A 20,145-nucleotide genomic window follows, 5' to 3' on the forward strand; every position below is an offset into this window, starting at 1 on the left:
ATAAATCTTTTGGCTTGCATCTCTGGCTTGTGTCACCTGCAGACTGAGACAACAAAGATTCTTGTGACACCTTAAATACTAACAAATGTATTGTGGCAGAAAACCATCCTGATTTCGTTTAAGTGGTTTTGTTGTTGTTTGTTGTTGTTGTTGTTGTTGTTGCAACAGTCTATAACATTCTCTGAAATTTCTAAATAAAACAGAGATGGCAACTGTTGATTAAACTATAACAGAACTATAATTGTTGGGAAATAACTGGGCAACACATAACCCGGCAACAGATGAGCCGAGTAAGTGAGGTGCTGGGCTTTGAGAAGGAAGTGGAAGGGCTCTGACAGGGTCCTATATTCCTCTCGCCTCCTTTCCAAAGCCTAGCTAGTACTTTCCCGGTTGTGGAAGGGAGGTAGGAGGACTCTAGGACCTGCCACAACCTCACACCTCCTTCCCCAAGCCTAGTGCCTCTCTTATCTTGGCCTACCTGCCCCCACCCCAGCGACAAGGCAGTCTGCGGTCCACAGGTTCCGTGTCGAAGTACACTTGCAGGCCCACCTGGTATGAAAAGTTAGTCCGCCTTGCTCTAGAACAGGCATAGGCAAACTCTTCCATCCAGATGTTTTGGGACTACAATTCCCATCATCCCTGGTCCTGCTAGCTAGGGATCATGGGAGTTGTTGGCCAAAAACATCTGGAGGGCTGAGTTTGCCTATGCCTGTTCTAGATCAAGGAACGGCTAAGGGAGCTGGGCATGAGGAACGGCTAAGGGAGCTGGGCATGTTTAGCCTAGAGAAGAGGAGGTTAAGGGGTGATATGATAGCCATGTTCAAATATATAAAAGGATGTCATATAGAGGAGGGAGAAAGGTTGTTTTCTGCTGCTCCAGAGAAGCGGACACGGAGCAATGGATCCAAACTACAAGAAAGAAGATTCCACCTAAACATTCGGAAGAACTTCCTGACAGTAAGAGCTGTTCGACAGTGGAATTTGCTGCCAAGGAGTGTGGTGGAGTCTCCTTCTTTGGAGGTCTTTAAGCAGAGGCTTGACAACCATATGTCAGGAGTGCTCTGATGGTGTTTCCTGCTTGGCAGGGGGTTGGACTCGATGGCCCTTGTGGTCTATTCCAACTCTATGATTCTATGCCTGATCTAGAACAATAAGAACCCTTCTAGCAATAAAAAGCCTTGGAGTTGACTGCACCCCCAGTAGTGTCCTTTAGAGGGTAGACAAGAACAGGATAATCAGAACAAGGCTTCTTGAACTGGAGGGGATGGGTGGGGACAAAGGAACAAGAGTTACTTCTAAGTGAGGGCCTTGCCCCACTTATTGCAACATACCCTTATCCTCTCCATGGGGCACGGAGAGGCTCGTACCTTCCTCTTGAATCTCCAGATTTCCAGAACTTTTGGCTTTTCTCCTTGCTTGGGTGGCCACGAAAGGTGGTCTGTTGTCTTCTGCTCCTCCTCACTGTGAAGCAAACGGCATGCTAAATCACATTTTGGCTGCCCCCATCCAACCTTTGCTTGCTGTTCTGGCCAAAGGTTTTGATTTCTCAGCTGGGAAGAGAGTTGGCTCAAAGAAGAGTTCTTTCCTTGGGCTGCCTGAGGCAACAGGGCATCTAGAATGAGGCACAATTCAGGCGGCAACTCATTCACCCGTCACACCAGCCCTTTTCTTTGCCAAGAATGTGGTTTCCTTTTATACTATCAATTTAACTCTCTGAGGACCAATTCACACACAAACTCTGTGCCTCCATTCTAAGCGATTGCCATTTGTGTGAATAGGGCCTTAAACGTATTAAATTCTTCACTTGGGTTCTTAGGGCTGAATTGCACACATCTTCAGAAAGGTTATTTGCATTTCTTCATTCGCATCACTAGATTAATTGTTATCAACAAATTCAACCTCTCTGGGAGAAATTAATTTGCAGTTTGTGGTGAAAGAAGGTGATAAAATTAAAAGTTCTCATAGAAACAGGGTGTGTTTTTAGTATCAGAATGTGAAACCTCAGCAATATAGCTAGTGCCGTACAATAGTAAATTAGAGTTCTACCTTCAGCTTCCTAGCACATTTTGGTGTAAACAGTTGGGTGAGGGTTTTTTAAAAACCAAATATTACAGAAATAGGAAGTTCTATATAAGGACTGAAGTGTTAACAATTTTTCAAAAGAGAAAATGCCTCAGATCACAAAGTTTTAACTCTTGCCTAACCTGTTTCATAGCACCTTGGCCACAAACACATGCATAACGCACAAACACAGTACAATGCACTTCCTGTACAAACATGCTATTATAGTATAATTCTTTTAAATACTTTCCCTTACTAGCAGACGGACTTAAATTGCTTAAAATCAACATTGCATAGGAGGCCATATTCTAGATTATAAATGCCTTTTCTGGCCTTAAATCACTATGCATAAAAAAAGGTAGCGGTAAGATCCTATAGCTTCTACTTGAAAAGTCTTTACATTATTTATGATATCTGCTACTTCACCCAATTTAAAATTAAAAAAAACTTATTTAACGTTTTAATCCATAGGTAATGATTTGGGTCCTCCAGCCACAAAGACTGCAAACAAGTTTGAGGGGATGTCTCAACAATCAGGGTAAGATTTTTTTTTATATTTCCTGTTCATTCACTGAGGCCAAACAATGATATTAATCCAGATTTTTGTGAGTCAGTAGAAAATTGTTCCTTTTAAAAAAAAAAGCATATTTATAGTTGAACTCAACTTGTTTACATTTCACCTTCTCTTTTCTTTTTAATAGCTTTTGCTAGGCATACCATCAGGGTTTGTAATGTAAAAGTCAGTATCATGTTTTCTTCAGACAAATCTGTGATACAGCCCCACGTGCATTGCAGTTCTAGCCACTCTTATCTAAAAGAAGAAGAAGAGGATGTTAACAGAGCTAGAAAAGCTGTCAATAGAAGGAGGCCTGATTTCAGAAAGGACCCTGTTGACATCACGAAAAGCCTTTTCTGGCACATGTTTACACGGCTTTCCTGACCCATGATATAAAATTCTAAAGCACCAGTGAACTTGGAGGGTTTCAGCTTTAAAAAAATCTTTTTTTAAAAGCTATTGCAGCACTAGCTTTGAGGAAATAGGCTATGCAGACATCTCCTCTCCACTCCAGAAAAAGGCAATGCAGTGCTTTCATGTGCTTAAACTAGCACTGTTTCAAAACCTTTGGAGCAAATTTCAAATGTCCCATTTAGTAGGAAATAAGTCCTGGAAATGTGGCAATCAGTGCAAATCTTCAAACATGTCAGGTACAAGAGATCATAATGTGGCATATATATATTCTTAGTTTTTAATAATATCCTTGAGTTGATCATCCAGTGCTGAAATAATTCAGAATTCAAAGAACCAACATCTCCCCTGCCCCAGTTCATGATTCTTTTTCAGTTCTGTTTTCACTTCTGATTTCTGTTCCAGTGGTGTCTTAGTTGAACAGGTCACTATCCATACTCTTTCAGTAGCCTATTTCAAAAACAAGCTTAGAATAATAGAATCCTTATATGCAAGCATTGTTATACAGTGGTGCCCCGCAAGACGAATTCCTCACAAGACGAAAAACCCGCTAGACGAAAGGGTTTTCCGTTTTTCAATGCGCTTCGCAAGACGATTTTCCCTATGGGCTTGCTTCACAAGATGGAAACATCTTGCGAGTCTTGCGGTTTTTTTCGCTCCCCCCCCCCTTTTTCTAAGCCGCTAAGCCTCTAATAGCCTTTTAGCCGCTAAGCCTTTAATAGCCGCTAAGCCGCTAATAGCCTTTTAGCCGCTAAGCCTTTAATAGCCGCTAAACCGCTAATAGCGCTAATCCGCAAAGCCGCTGATAGGGTTGCTTCACAAGACGAAAAAACCGCTAGACGAAGAGACTCGCGGAACGGATTATTTTCGTCTTGCGAGGCACCACTGTATTTGAGTAAAGGAAGCCCACAGTCAACACCCCTGTGAGGTTTTGAGTCTGTTCTATGGAAAGTGTTTGTGCTGCTAACGTTGATGCCTGGTACTCTAAAAAGGAGGCATTTGGGTATTTCATTATAGAGATGTAAACCATTATGTGTTTGTTCATCAGCACTGGGACTGCTAAGACTGCACTGGGTCCAAGAGTTCTTCCAAAACTACCTCAAAAAGGTAAGTATATCTCTGAGCATGAATGCATACAGAGCTATGTTATACTAAATCAGATCATTGAACCACTACTGTTCTGGTCTACTGTTGACTGGCTGGGGTCTCTGAAATCTCAAGTATAGATTTTCCCCAGGTCGGTCTCTTCCTCTATTGCCTTACTCACAGCATGTTTGTATTTATATTGTGAAGAGTTGTTTGAACAACATAAAGTTTCAGCATAAGAAACCTGCCTAATCCTGGGATGCTTTGTAGGTTTCAAGACATAGGAGTGGCAAGAACTAAGAATATAGTTGCTGCAGTACTCTGTTTTACAAATGTCTCTTAGACTATAACAGGGATGGGGATTTCAGGCTCAGGGCCAAGTTCGCACTTCCACATCTCTCTGTTTTATTTATTTAATTCCATTTATGAATCCCCACAAAATGTCTCAAAGCAATTTCATGGTAAAAACAACAACAAACATAATGAAAAATAAATGCATATATGCAAATGGAAACTATTTCATATGTGAAAACAGTTTGAAGGCAGACTGGGATCAATATATTCACTTAAGAGGCTGGTTGAAAAAGGAAGGTCTTCAACAGGTGCCAGAAAGGCAATAGAGATCGTGCCTGTCTGATAAGTAGAGCGAGGCGTTTCCAAAGGGTTAGTGCTAAAATTCCTACATTGTGCAGAACACAATCAGGTGTTATCCTCAGGAAGCTTTCTCCTGTTGAGCACAGTGATTGCGTATAAAAGTATAGGACCTTGTGTGGGACTTTTATCTGTTGCAAATAGAGAAATAGCAACCCATTCTGAAATTAATTCCATTGTGTTTCCTTTCTGTTTCAGTGGCACTAAGAAAAATAGAGACGATTCACCTTCCTTCAATAGACAAGCCCAGTCAACAATCGGAAACCTTTCAGAAGTCCATTTCACTTTGTATTGATCTGCCACAGAAACCACAACCTGGAGATTTGCCCCCAAAGCCTCAACCCATGGAACTACCCCAGAAACCTCAGATTGGAGATTTGCCCCCCAAGCCAGGAGAATTACCCCCCAAGCCCCAGTTAGGAGACCTGCCACCAAAACCACAGCTCTCAGACTTGCCTCCGAAGCCGCAAATGAAGGACCTTCCTCCCAAGCCTCAGCTAGGAGATGCTTTGGCAAAAACTCCTGTTGGAGAAGTGTCACCGAAGCCTCAGCCCTCGGAGGCAAATCAAAAGTCTCATTCTGTGGATCTTTCTCCAAAGGTACAATCGAAAGAGGCCGTCCAAAAGCAAGCATCTGAAGACTCCAATGATGTAACCCATGCACTGCCAGAGACCCCAGTGCCACTTCCTAGAAAAATTAACGTGGTAAGTAGATAGATGGTTTGTTCTCTATTAAGGCAGCGAGGGTTTGTTGATTCTGCCAACCCTGCTTTGGGGTGTGCAGAGTTCTGTGCAGAAAATAACACCCAGGGAATTTGAGGTACACAGCGAAGCTGCTTGAAGGAAACAGCTTTCCTAGTGCATTTTGCGCCCCATGCCAATACCTTTCTGTTGCTTCTTGGCTGACTTTAATCACTTGCTGCACAGTCACAATCAGGTATTTCAAAATAGCCTAGCTGATAAACTATGACTAACACAGGCAATTTGAGGACAAAAAAATCGCTCTCTTCTCATGACTACTTGAATGCCATTGTTGGGACATGTGCAAATGAGGTGTCCAGTGCCCCAACAAATCCTGTTTTGTGGGATCAGCCTGATTATGTGGACAAGGTGCTTGCAGTAATTTAACCACGTGCTCTTTATCCTTGCCCATCAAGGCTGCTTCAAGCTAGCCAAGGGGATTTGACTGAGCATGGTCCAGGCTATGATCAGTGTGTCGCAGAGCAAGCAAGTGGCGCTTACTGCCCTTAAAGGGATGATAAGTGTGCCCCTTCCTTGACCTTGAGGTTTACAATAGCTGCCACTCAGTCGCAGATACTTGGAGAGTATCAGAAGGCACCATTGGAGGTTAACAGTTGTCTAAACTAGGGGAAGGATACCTTTTTCAGTTTGAAGGCTGCAGTCCTTATATGCAACCTTCTGGAGAATACATAGCAGCATGGGCGGGGTCAGAGGCAAAAGCAGATGGAGCATTGAATGTAAAATTGACCCTTGTACAGTAAGCTGGTATCTGCATATACTCACACAACCCTCTATCTCCCATCTTAAAATCAGAGTGCAGGGAGATGTACCAACCTGACAAAACAGTCAGGAAGGGTGTAAGTAAAGCTGGAGAGTCACAGCAATATTATTACGTTGTTGTTGTTGTTGTTGTTGTTGTTGTTGTTTATACCCTGCCCATCTGGGTGGGTTTCCCCAGCCACTCTGGGCAGCTTCCAACAAAAGATTAAAAATACATTAAAACATCAGTCATTAAAAACTTCCCTAAACAGGGCTGCCTTCAGATGTCTTCTAAATGTCAAATAGTTGTTTATTTCTTTGACATCAGATAGGAGACCACAACTGAGAAGGCCCTCTGCCTGGTTCCCTGTAACCTCACTTCTCGCAGGGAGGGAACCACCAGAAGGCCCTCGGAGCTGGATCTCAGTGTCCAGGCTGAACGATGGGGGTGGAGACACTCCTTCAGGTATACAGGACCGAGGCCGTTTAGGGCTTTAAAGGTCAGCACCAACACTTTGGATTGTGCTCGGAAACATACTGGGAGCCAATGTAAGTCTTTCAAGACCGGTGTTATGTGGTCCCGGCGGCCACTCCCAGTCACCTGTCTAGCTGCCGCATTCTGGATTAGTAGCCAGGCAGACAGGTTGGAGGACTGTGAAAATTGAAAAATAAATTTCATCTAAGTTTCCAAAGTGTAAAGAAAGTACTGGGAGATAAACCTGGCTCCTTTATCCCTATAAAAATGCAACGCAGGCGGTTACCATTTTTGGTGCGTCCAGTTGATGCGCAACCGCCAATGCGCGGGTCCTTTTGGAGCCAGAAGAGGGAGGAGTGGGGGCAGGACAGGGGGCGGGGCAGATTTTTGCATGCTCCACCAGTGCGTGCTTTGACCAGAAATGCAACCCCCGTAGAAACGGGGAGCTGCCTGTCTAGAAGAACATGGACTAATATTGCAATTGAGCCACTTTCACAAAGGCAAACTCTCAAGTGCCAAGGTTGCCTGGTAAATTGTCTTCATATAACTGCCAGTGGCAAAGCATTGAAAATCTTCCCTTCTATCTAGGAATATAGAATGCTGCTAGATACATTTTGTTGCCCTTACTATGTTCTGGCTTTCTGGGGCTATTTTTTTTTTTTGCGTGTCTTGAGATGTGTTAGTTTTTATTTAGGGTGAGATCCAATGAGCATCAACGGGTGTCTGTTTCTGCAATAGGGCTTCTTCTTGCTCTCCTGCCCATATATGGAGCAGATTTTGTGGGGTGTGTGGGAGGCTGGAGGGCAGAGAAAAGAATCCCCCAGTTCCATTGTGCAAGTGGATTTTCTGTTGTGCAGAAAAGCGGTTACCATTGGATTTGGCAGGAGTTGTTTTAATGGTTGGGCTGTTGTGAGTGAGGGTTGTTCCTTTTGTTTTTCCCCAAATCATTCATGATTCGTGAGCAGATCAGTTGAAGGGAGAAAGTGGGATAGAAATTTCAGTGTAAATAAAATCTATATATGCAACTGGGTTGGCCAACCTCTTCAGCCTGGCAGCCCTCTGCTTGCTGCCACAACATTATGATAGTGAGCTACTCAGCCAGAAAATAAGAAATTGGTCCTAAATCTCTTAATAGGCTCTCTGGATAATGGCCATAAAGGTTTTAGTTGATATTTATTATAGACTCTCTATCCTCTGATAACTGCAAGGGTAATGTATCTACACATCTTGGTGAGCTGCACATGTCAGGAAGGGGACATTAGGAATAAATACTGTTGGCTGGGATCCAAGTGGCATGGCATGTTTTTGCACCAGATCCTCTCTTCCATTTGTTTTCTGTCTTTTAGAATGTAAGCCTGGTGGCAGGGGCTGCCTCCTTTGTTCTTACGTAAGCTGTTCTGGGAGCCTTTTCAGGTGAAGAGTAGGGTATAAAAATACAAAAAAAAGTAACAAAAAATAACCCCCACCCAATCACATATGTATGCATTGTGCATCCCATGGATGTTGCTGGAGCACAGCTTCCATCGCCCCTGATCACTGACTATGCTGGCTGAGGCTGACTGGAGTTTGAGTCCAGCAACACCTGGAGGGTCACAAGTTCTACATCCCTTCAGAAACATCTGGGGAATAAAAATGCATTCACCTATTGCCTCCAAGACAAATGGTGTATTCCCTACTGCAGCCTTGCTGGGTACACCTGCGTCTTCTTCTGTAATTCACTGTACGTCAGGACTTTTGTTTCTTAAATGTTCTTTTTTTAAAAAAAGTTTTTTTTAAAAAAATTGAAAACGTTAAATTACTCAACACATACTTGGAAATTTTTGAGGGCTTTAGGCCTCTGTTGGTTTAAAGTATTTGAAATGTTTAAACGTATTGTAGCATTCAGTGTTTTTGCTGTTACCTTAAAATTTTGCTCTGTAGTTGTTATTTTCCTGCCTTTTAGCTATAATGTGATTTACATTTTAGGGAAAGAACAAAGTTAGGCGAGTGAAGACAATCTATGATTGCCAGGCAGATAATGATGATGAGCTTACATTTGTTGAAGGAGAAGTTATCATTGTGACAGGTGAAGAGGACCAAGAGTGGTGGGTATGTACCTTCCTGCTTTGAAAAACTGAATCCAGTTCCATTAAGTGGTTACAGGTCTGTGAAAAGCAAAATAACACCAAGATCATATTGTTTCTAACATTAAATTAAATTAATCTTCCACCACACAACTCAGGCATTGCCTAACACTTCTTTTAATGGTACGGCAATATAGTTTTAGCATGCATTGTGTTACTAATTGCGTTTTAAACCTTGCTTATAACTGCTAGTCTTTTTTCTGTAATTAAAGTATCAAGTGCAGTTCCATTAAAGAAGAGTGCACATTTTGCCACAGATTTAAGTGGGGAATGGACTGAACCCAAGTGATCTGATCCTATACAGGCTGCATAAGTCAGAAAGTGGGTTAGGCTCAGGTACAAGATTCCTTGCAGCAAAGCAGCTGCATAGGTCATGGTGTTATCCTACTAGCACGGGGGTAGCCAACATGGTGCCCTCCTGATGTTGTTGGACTGCAGCTCCCATCAGTCCCCAGCAGAGTGACCAATGGCCATGGATAATGGAAGTTGTGGTTAAACAACATATGGAGGGCACTAGGTTGGCTACCCCCGTCTCACTGAAGCAGACCATTGCATCAGAGCAGCGGTTGATGACTGCGAGAACAAAAGAGGCCTTGCACAGAAAAAAGATATTAACCCTATCCCTATCTTAACAGCTAGGAGCCCACTGTGTGCTTGCAGACCTGCACATTTAGGCCAAACTAAAAAGACAACAACCAATTTCATCAGCCACTGGTGCTTTTGGGTGTGCATTCCTAGCATGGCACGTCTGCTTGGCCAACTGGGTTTTGAAACTCAGCAGATGGCTGTAAAGCCCTGCTCAAAAACCTTTAGTGAGGGAGGTTGTTGTTTAGTCGTGTCCGACTCTTCGTGACTCCATGGACCAGAGCACGCCAGGCACTCCTGTCTTCCACTGCCTCCCGCAGTTTGGTCAGACTCATGTTTGTAGCTTCGAGAACACTGTCCAACCATCTTGTCCTCTGTCGTCCCCTTCTCCTTGTGCCCTCCATCTTTCCCAACATCAGGGTCTTTTCCAGGGAAGTGAGGGAGGACCCCCCCCCCCAAAAAAAAAAAACAACAACACACCAATGTAACCGCATAACTGTTACCCACATAAGGATCATGGCTGAAATATTTGGTGTTTCCCAGATTTCAGGTATCTATTAATTAGACTTGCTTCCGTATAAAAGTGGCCAAGTTCAGAGTGAGGATATCGAAGCATAAAACTACCGACTATCAAGCACATAATACACATTATTGCTCCATGTGGGATAGCAAATGCAGAGGTTTGAGGGTGGGGGGCCCGATGCCTTCTGAGCCAACATTGTTTCTTCTTCTTCTCTGCAGATTGGCCACATTGAAGGCAAGCCAGAGAGAAAAGGGGTCTTCCCAGTATCCTTCGTCCATATTTTGTCAGACTGAGTCGAATCGGAAACTTGAGCATTGCACATCCTTCCTGCAAGACGGGCTTTTAGCACGAAGCAAACAGCTGCTCCCTCCCTGTAATTCTGTGCACAACTGTGGATATATATGTATATATAACTGCTGTTACAGAACAAGAACTCATTTACGGCTCACCCAGCGAGGTGACTTATACTTGTATTGTACATAACGGTGTTACTCTGCCTTTGCCAGTATTACGGTAGCCTTGGGACCTGGCATGCCTTATTGGGTTTGCTCAAGCCATCCTTGGCATCAAGCACTTACATCTCTTTGTCTTTGTGTATGAACTACCAGCTCCCTAAATGTGGTTGGTCTCATCCGGTCCTGTTTAACTACAGAAATTACCATCTCTAATAAATCAGTATTCCTAAAATAGATAACTAGCAGAGAGTTAGATTCAGTTTCCGAAATGAACTGCTTTGGCTCATTTACAGCCCTGTTTACAGCTACCAATGTACACACTTTACAGCTTGCGAAATCTACTTCCTTGGTATTGTCAAAGAAAGTGTTCAATGTACACATCAAACAAAAGAAATATTCACTGATGCTACAGATTAACCAGTAGTCTTTTGTGGTGTGTTTGTGTGAACAGGCATTTTATGTTTGTATTATGTCGTTGGTGTTTCTCCCTCTGATATTTACCTCACCTAACACCATCTGAAAGTCTTCAGTTAAAATTGCTCGTGTCTAATGAAGGAACACTTATGGGACTTTTGGCTGGAGGTTTCCTTTCACGGCACCAGGGTCTTTAAAAGAAAAGCAGCCCATCCCCATCTGCTTACTAGCATATTCCACTCCCTACAACCTCTGTTTATGCAGAAACATTACAAGTGTCTGTCAGCTTTTTCAGGTTTTCACGCAGTGCACTCCTGTTACAATCTGGTTGCCACACAGACTTGAAAGATGAGTTTACTTGAGCACTAGTGTGTGCTAACTAATTGGCTCATTTAGAAGACACCTTTGCTGTTGGGGGATTTGAGCCTTCGACCCACTGGAGCTATTAAGTCATAATGCTCTCTTAGTTCTGTCGCCTGGAGAAATAATAATTAAAAAACAAAACCCTGCCATCAAAACGAGAGAAAGATGACCTTTCATGCAAATTACCACCTGTTAAATAATGACGCCAGACTGTAACATCTGGAATTAAATTTGCTTTTGTGGAATCCTAATTATGGCTCGAGGTTGAACTTTCAGAATCTGCCAACAATCCGGAAACCACTGAGCTGAACTTAGGAAGGATATGTTTTGATCTGACACTCCATTAGTTGCATCTAAAACGCCTTCTTTATTCTGATCAATGTATTAAGGATATATGCTCATTTCGGATATGGTGTTTCATTTATTTATTTGTTGATCTTTGTTATAATATGCAAAGCAGAATGTTCTTGTTTTGCTTATGATTCACGGAACGTTTTACAGTGTGGCTCCATGTGGTTTCCGGGGTTCGCCTGGCTTAAAGCAGGGCTGGCTAACCTGTGTCTGCCCCGGTGTTGCTAGGCTACAGTCATCCCTGATCACTGGCTATGCTGGCTGGAGCCAATTCGGACTGGAGATAGACAAATCTGCAAAGCCACTAGTTAGCCACTCCGGCTTTAAACAACTGCTTTTGCAACAGCCCAATTTTCTTTTTCCTTCACAGCAGATTCTCGTGACTCCCTGTCAAAAGGTTTCCATTTCACGAAAAGCACAAGTTCACATTAATCACTCCGAGGCTTTCGCTTTTGATGTTTTACAAACCTGTAGTCAGTGAATATTTATTTTTATTTAAATGGTTAACATACAGAACATAATCAACTTAAGAAATCTTGCATGAAGAAGAGCAAAATATTTATCAGCTATTATTGGAAAGTGGTTTTTAAACTATTGCTTCATCTGTGTCATGGCACATTCTGTTAAAAAAGATATAAGCTTTCAAGTGAGTGACTGAGCCTACTGGCATCGACTCTGCAGTGTTACCGATTTCAGTGTTTTCTCAGACTCATGCTGTTTCTATGAAAGCCAGAACAAATAATGACTTTGCATTCCATATTGCTCATCAATGCAGTGTGCTTCAGATGCATTAAAGAACAAAACTGATCTACCTTTTTTGTCAAGTATATTTTAAAATGATCTCGAAATCCACTGGTTGAAAGAGAGAGAGAGAGAGAGAGAGAGAAAGCGCAACCCATATAAAGGAGATCCAGATGTGTAAAATGATGTAGAGTCAAAATGTCTATTATTTTGTATGCTTTTTTGAAGTAGTATAATAATGAATTTTTTAAAAAATAAAATGAGTTCCATCAGGAACAAGAGTTGACTATTCTGGGTGATTTGAGGGTCCATAGGAGAATTAAAATACCATGTATGATATATAGGTTGAGTTTTAAGTACAATATTGTATTTAAACTCAGAGCCACTATCTGCAATTTTGTACATGACATATTTGGGAAGTCTTGTTTGTTTTGGGTTTTTTTTCCCCCCTGGGGAGAGGGAAGTATGTTCTGCGAATGGTGTGTTATTTTACTGTTGAACAGCAATTGCTATTTATTTTTTTATGACATAGTGCATCAACATGTATAGCAAGCAGATCTGGTTAGAGCCACTAGTTGGAAACTGAAGTCTCATTTGAATGTTACAATCATAATACATCAGTACACTTGTCTCCTCACGTGTTTAATGTGACAGTTTGAGTACTGTATGTGTTAATTTCTACTTTTTTAATATTTAAAATTGCTTTGAAATAAATGTATTCAGTTGATCCCAGGCATCTGAATGTCCTTTTATCAACTGGAGTCTGCTATAGGAGGAAAAAGTAGATCTCATTCACATACAATTATAGAGCATGTGTTTTTTCTGATGCTCACGTTAGTTTCTATTCAGTAAAGAGATAAGAGCACCAGATAAACATATACATTCATTCTGGTGTACATACAGATTTGAGCACAGATTTTTTTTGGGGGGGGGGGGGGATCTGGATGCACTGAAATGCTTCTCTTTTGGTCTCTTACTACATTGTTTGCAGGTAAAGGCCCGGTCGTGACCGACTCTGGGGTTGCGGCGCTCATCTCGCTTTATTGGCCGAGGGAGCTGGCGTACAGCTTCCAAGTCATGTGGCCAGCATGACTAAGCTGCTTCTGGCAAACCAGAGCAGCGCACGGAAACGCCGTTTACCTTCCCGCCAGAGCGGTACCTATTTATCTACTTGCACTTTGATGTGCTTTCGAACTCCTAGGTTGGCAGGAGCAGGGACCGAGCAACGGGAGCTCACCCCGTCGCGGGGATTCGAACCGCCAACCTTCTGATCAGCAAGCCCTAGGTTCTGTGGTTTAACCCACAGCGCCACCCGCGTCCCAGGTAGTTTATACTAAACTGTCTCTCTTCTGGTCCTAATATGCAGCTCCCAAGTGTTAAATGCTAAGACTATGTTGCTAGTACAAAAAGCGTTGCTTTTCAGTAGCACCTTTAACTTTTCCACCTGTGTGCACATGCCATGAGGTAAAGAATTGGGGGTGGATAGATCTGTGGTCACCTTCATTAGTCCTTTTATTTCCACTCTGTTTAACCCTCATTTTTAAAAGATTTCTGTGCAACTACAGCTGTTACGCTTTAAGGTTGAGCAGCTGCCAGATTTGTGTACATATTGCCTTTATTGTACAAGCTGCCCAACTTTTAAACAGAGGTAGGCTACTTTGGTGGGAGAGGCTCAAGGGCCACAGAGTCCCTTCAGGAAGTCGCAGAGAGCCACATCCCAAAGATAATGGGCAGGACTAAAGCAAAATATGGGGAGGGACACACACGAGTTCTCTCATGTATTTACATACTCATTCACTAATCCAATCATTTTCCATGGCAGGGTAGGGGTCCTGTACAGAAAAAGCTCACCTGTGAACATGCTATAGCTCTGGCATATCGGGCCTGCCCCTCAATGATCTAATCCTACCTCAGGTTCCCTTATTACATTTAAAGAATAGATGGTAACCTTGCCCCATTAGTTTCTTGGCTAGGTAAAGGTAAAGGGACCCCTGACCATTAGGTCCAGTCATGACCGACTCTGGAGTTGCGCGCTCATCTCGCTCTATATGCCGAGGGAGCCGGCGTTTGTCTGCAGACAGCTTCCGGTTCATGTGGCCAGCATGACTTAAGCCGCTTCTGGCAAACCAGAGCAGCACGCGGAAACGCCGTTTACCTTCCCGCTGGAGCGGTATCTATTTATCTACTTGCACTTTGACGTGCTTTCAAACTGCTAGGTTGGCAGCAGCAGGGACCGAGCAACAGGAGCTCACCCCGTCGCAGGGATTCGAACCGCCGACCTTCTGATTGGCAAGTCCTAGGTTCTGTGGTTTAACCCACGGCACCACCCGCATCCCAGTTTCTTGGCTAGGCGTACACCAAATGTCAGGATTTCTGGTACCTTTTATACCAAGCTGGGTTGCTATTTCGGGATGCATGCTTGGAAGTGTCTTTTAAAGTGAGCAGCTTAAAGCAGTGATGACAGGATAAACATTGCCTACTTTTCAGGTGCATTTTTGCATCTGCTTATTTTCATAGGCTAAGGGTTTTTTTTATTTGTTCATTTGCTACATCCTACATTTGGCCTGGAAATCATCCCAGACATTTTCCTAGGAAACATATAGCTATTAACCTTGCAGAATTGCAATTTCATGTAGAATAATGTGTTTGCTGATGTTTTAAGCAAATGAAAGGCATCCTATATGCTTCCTCTTGAGTACCATTCAACCTCAATGATGTCAGAGAACCAAAGGAGCAGGCATTGCACCAAATTCTTAGATTCAGACAACAAAAATAGCAGATATTAAGTGCTTTGTTACACAGATTGCAATTTTTCAAAGAAAAGTTTTACAGGACTCTGGTTTTTAGTTTGCACTGTTTGTTCACTGCCTTATGTCCTCATGAGCTAGATTTTCAGTAAAGCCAGGGAAACCATAGCATTTTCACTAAAACCACTGGGTTGCAGAATGGACAGGAATCTCTGTGATGACTGCTCTCCAAGTGGCAAGAGCTTGTAAACACACAAAGCCATTTTTAACTGCTCCTATGGTTTGCACACTCACAGCTCCTTGACTGCAATTCTACACTGAGTTGGATTTGTGCGCATGCGCAACCCACCACCACTTCTGGATCTCATACATCTTGGATCTCAAACCTTTAGGGTCCCTGCTCTGCTTCTCTCCTGCCTCCCTCAGGTTCTCTAGCCTACAACCTTGTTGAGAATGAAGCTCTCTTCCTGGTCTATCCATTGGCTCTGTTACACCATGCCACTGCTGCCATGTTGCAGCCAGGATCTTGCTCAAAAAGACGTGGGCGTCCTGCATGCCTGACCTGCTGCATTTGACTGTAAGGAAAGTCTGCCTTGTTGACCAACACAATGAAATCCCTTCTTCAGAATTGGGTATTGGCTGTACCCTTTCATGGGAGACCGCAGCCTCAGATTCTCCAGCAACGCTTGAAAGCCACAGACCTACTATGATGTACCAGCAAGTTTCAAGGACACAAAGGTGGGTGTGGCCTCCCTTTTTGGGCTTCCAATGTCCATCAGTCCCAGCCCTCATGGCCAATGGAGGAGGTCTAGTCCAGCAACATCTGGAAGACTGCAGGATTACCAATCCTGAATTAAGAACCAGTCATCTTAATAAAATCTTGCTCCCTGCCTTTCTCCTTCTAAAAAAGATTTGTGTACCCACCAACCTTGGGCAGCAATAATGAAGTATGTTCCAACAGAAGAGTTAAAGTTACAAGTTGGTAACACACACAGGCTAAGGAGATCCTTTGCTGTCTTGCTTCCTTGAGGAGGAGACAATAATAATAATTTATTATTTATACCCCGCCCATCTGGCTGAGTGTTAAAAACAATACAGCATTAAATATTAAAAACTTCCCTAAACAGGGCTGCCTTCAGATGTCTTTTAAAGATAGGATAGCTGCTTATTTCCTTCACATCTGAAGGGAGGGCGTTCCACAGGGCGGGCGCCACTACCGAGAAGGCCCTCTGCCTGGTTCCCTGTAACTTAGCTTCTCGCAGGGAGGGAACCGCCAGAAGGCCCTCGGCGCTAGATCTCAGTGTCCAGGCTGAATAATGGGGGTGGAGACGCTCCTTCAGGTATACAGGATCGAGGCCGTTTAGGGCTTTAGAGGTCAGCACCAACACTTTGAAATGTGCTCGGAAATGTACTGGGAGCCAGTGTAGGTCTTTCAAGACCGGTGTTATGTGGTCCTGGCGGCCACTCCCAGTCACCAGTCTAGCTGCCACATTCTGGATTAATTGCAGTTTCCGGGTGACCTTCAAAGGTAGCCCCAGGTAGAGCACATTGCAGTAGTCCAAGCGGGAGATAACTAGAGCATGCACCACTCTGGCGAGACAGTCTGCAGGCAGGTAAGGTCTCAGCCTGCGTACCAGATGGAGCTGGTAAACAGCTGCCCTGGACACAGAATTAACCTACGCCTCCATGGACAGCTGTGAGTCCAAAATGACTCCCAGGCTGCACACCTGGGCCCACTAGGCTGTCTCACCTAGACACCACCTAATATGTCCTGCCTTATCTAGTTGCTCAACTTATATCCCTCCCTCCCCTCTCAAAGGAGCCCAGCGGGGTCTTAAACCCATTAAGCCTATTCACAGCAGAGGAAGCTCTCTAGCCACCAGTTGTGAAGTAAGATTCAGCTGCAGCTTTTGCAAGTTAGCCACAACCCTTGACATCATTGCGCTTCCATCTTACGTGACTCTCAATGGCAAGCAACCCTTGCAACGGAAGTGCCGTTTCTCAGTTCTGCTTCCTCACTACACCCTGTCAGATGGAAAACAAGTCAGTGCTACGACTTGCTAGGGGTTACATCCCTTTTGTGTGTGTGTTTTCACTCAATCTAGGGTTTTCCAAACCTGAGTTTCAAGCTGCTTTTGGAGTACAACTCCCATCACCCCTAGCTAGAAGGATGATGGGAATTGTAGTCCAAAAACTGCTGGAAGCCCAAGCTTGACTTAATCAGAGCTACTCAGCCTTTAACTGCTCCATGTCAAGTAGGAATTGGTTAAGATTGTATTGGCCCGGGGGCGGGGGGGGGGGCAGATGATAAGAAAAAGCCTCACCTGCTGTCTTTCAGCCTGCTGACAGCTGTGAAAGGCATCCTAAGCTGTAGGAAAGGGCTCTATCCTGCTCGTCTTCAAGGCAGCAAGATCCTGGCCCATAGCCAGTGCCGGATTTACGTGTAAGCTAAACAAGCTATAGCTCATGGCCCCACTCTCTTGGGGGCCCCATAAAAAATTAAAGGGGAAAAAAATGATGTACATTTCCAAAATATAAGATAAAAAACAAATAAAATAAAACCTACATACAGCAACAGTGTTTTGTGTTGTGGAGGCTCCTATGATGTAAGTCATGGGCCCCGCCTGCTAGCCTGCTCCCTAAAATATCACTGGTTTGCTCATTTCTGTAGGGTGAATGTAGGGTGCCTACATTCTGTATGTGCAAATGGCTTTAGATACCCATTACGTCTATAAATTACTATATAGCATATATTCAACACAAAAAACAGGGGCAATTTGTTGTTGACAAAGGACAGCTGGACATATAAAGGGCCCCATTACCTTCAGTAGCTTAGGGCCTCATCAAACCTAAATCCGGCCCTGCCTATAGCTATGGACCTCGGTGTGACGCCACTCACCCTTTGAAACTCCCTCCTGTTACATATCAGACAGGTGGCATCTCTACTCAGTGGCGTAGCGTGGGGGGTGCAGGGGGGGCCGGCCACACCGGGTGCAACATCTGGGGTTAGGGCAAATCCATTGGTTAGGGGGCGCAAATCCACGGGTTAGGGGGCGCAAATCCACGGGTTAGGGGGCGCAAATTACTTGCCTTGCCCCGGGTGCTGACAACCCACGCTACGCCACTGTCTCTACTACTCTACTTTAGAGGAAAGGAATCCCATAGCTTAGATATCAAATCTTGTGGGGGCCTCTAGGTGCTTTTCCTCCAGAAAGGTTCAAAGCATAGGTGTCTATTGACACCTGGCAAATGTTGCAAGTTTTTCTCCCTCCTTCTAACACTAGAACTCGTGGACATCCAAGGAAGCGGAAAATATTAGAAGGTTCAGGAAAGGCAGTACTTCCTCACCACAGTACATAGCTACAACTATGGAACTTGCTTCTGCAGGAGGCAGTGAGGGCCACTAGCCTGGATGGCTTTAAAAAAGGACAGGACAAATTCGTGGAGGAGAGGGCTCACACCCATATCCAACTTATGGTCTGTGTGTGTGGTTTCGGAGCTGCACAGTCAGGAGCAAAACAATGCTGTCCAGGGTTGTAAAGACTGTGGAGAGAATAACTGGGTGCACTCTTCCCACCTTGGATCAAATCTATGCTTCCAGGTGCCATAAGAATGCTGCAGAGATAGCGCAGGATAGTGCGCACCCCGGAAATGATCTCTTTCAGCTTCTGTTTTCTGGAAGAAGGTACAGGGTTATGAAGACTAGGACTAGCCCCATGAGAAACAGTTTCTATCCAAATGTGATTTTGGTTTTAAATGCTGTATAAGGAGTCTCTATGGGAGTATATTGTATTTAATTATGGGGTATCAGAGTTTTTAGGGGGTTAACCAGGCTGGGACAGCTGGGATAGCAGGCTTGTTGGTTTTTGAATGTCTGATGTAGATTTTTTCAATTTTGTTGTTCTGTATGGGACAATGACAGGGACGCGGGTGGCGCTGTGGGTAAAAGCCTCAGTGCCTAGGGCTTGCCGATCGAAAGGTCAGCGGTTTGAATCCCCGCGGCGGGGTGTGCTCCTGTTGTTCGGTCCCAGCACCTGCCAACCTAGCAGTTTGAAAGCACCCCCGGGTGCAAGTAGATAAATAGGGACCGCTTACTAGCGGGAAGGTAAACGGCGTTTCCGTATGCTGCGCTGGCTCGCCAGATGCAGCTTTGTCATGCTGGCCACGTGACCCGGAAGTGTCTGCGGACAGCACTGGCCCCCGGCCTCTTGAGTGAGATGGGCGCACAACCCCAGAGTCTGTCAAGACTGGCCCGTACGGGCAGGGGTACCTTTACCTTTACCTTTATGGGACAATGACAATAAAGATTATCATATCGTATCATATCATTTCTCAGATGAAAATAGGGACATTCTATTCTACATCATTCTACATTCTCCTGTGTTTGGTCTCGCTGCACACACATATGTCAAATACACATATACGTCAGTCACTTTGAGCCAATTTTAACCTTTCCACGGAACCTACCTCACAGGGTTGTTGCAAAGAAAAAATGTGCAAGGAAAGGGATCCTGTAGCTTCCACAGGTAAATGGAACAAAATAAAATTACAGCTGTAAGCTCCATTTACAATAAAGGAATAAAGGCTCCTAAGAAATGGCTGGCTGCTGAAGTATTTAAAGAATTTAAAGAGGATTTGTGACCTTTTCCTTTAGAATGATAAGGGCTTCCTTTATTTGCTGCAGGTATTTTATTTTCAGTATAAATACACACACACAACTTTTAATTGTTCTCCGAGAAAAATGGAAAACCGGACATCTCGGGGGTCAAATCAGAAACCGGGATGGCTTCTGTATCTCAGGTCTTTCCCTGGGAAATCGGGATGCTCGGAGCGCACGAGGGGCTGTCAGTGGCTACTTCTAGCCCTGACGGCTTATGTTTATGTTCACAGTTGTTGGCTTCTGAAAACCAGCTCCTGGAAACATCAGGAGGGGGAGAGGAGGGCTCTTGTGGTCGAATCCTGCTCGAAGGTTTCCCACAGGTATCTGGATGGCCCCTGTGAGTACGGGATGCCCCTGGCCTGATCCTGCAGGGCTGTTTTTACGCAGATCCTCCCTCCTTTTCCAAACGCGTGGCACAAAGCTAGGGAAAGCTTTGCTCGCGCT

General features: G+C 44.1%; 1 protein-coding gene across 3 annotated transcripts in view; it reads left to right on the plus strand.

Annotated features, from left to right (window-relative positions):
* Nucleotides 1-13,021, plus strand: part of ASAP1 (ArfGAP with SH3 domain, ankyrin repeat and PH domain 1) — a 144,884-nt gene extending 131,863 nt beyond the window's left edge. For all 3 annotated transcript variants that reach the window (XM_028736148.2, XM_028736145.2, XM_077932732.1), the window contains 5 exons: nt 2,533-2,599; nt 4,077-4,135; nt 4,964-5,469; nt 8,705-8,827; nt 10,189-13,021. In XM_028736148.2, the coding sequence (XP_028591981.2) occupies nt 2,533-2,599; nt 4,077-4,135; nt 4,964-5,469; nt 8,705-8,827; nt 10,189-10,263 (830 nt within the window). In that variant the 3' untranslated portion in view covers nt 10,264-13,021. The remainder of the gene's footprint in view (nt 1-2,532; nt 2,600-4,076; nt 4,136-4,963; nt 5,470-8,704; nt 8,828-10,188) is intronic.
* Nucleotides 13,022-20,145: the final 7,124 nt, after the last annotated feature.

Source organism: Podarcis muralis, chromosome 8, assembly GCF_964188315.1.
Source record: "Podarcis muralis chromosome 8, rPodMur119.hap1.1, whole genome shotgun sequence".
Classification (NCBI taxonomy): Eukaryota; Metazoa; Chordata; class Lepidosauria; order Squamata; family Lacertidae; genus Podarcis; species Podarcis muralis.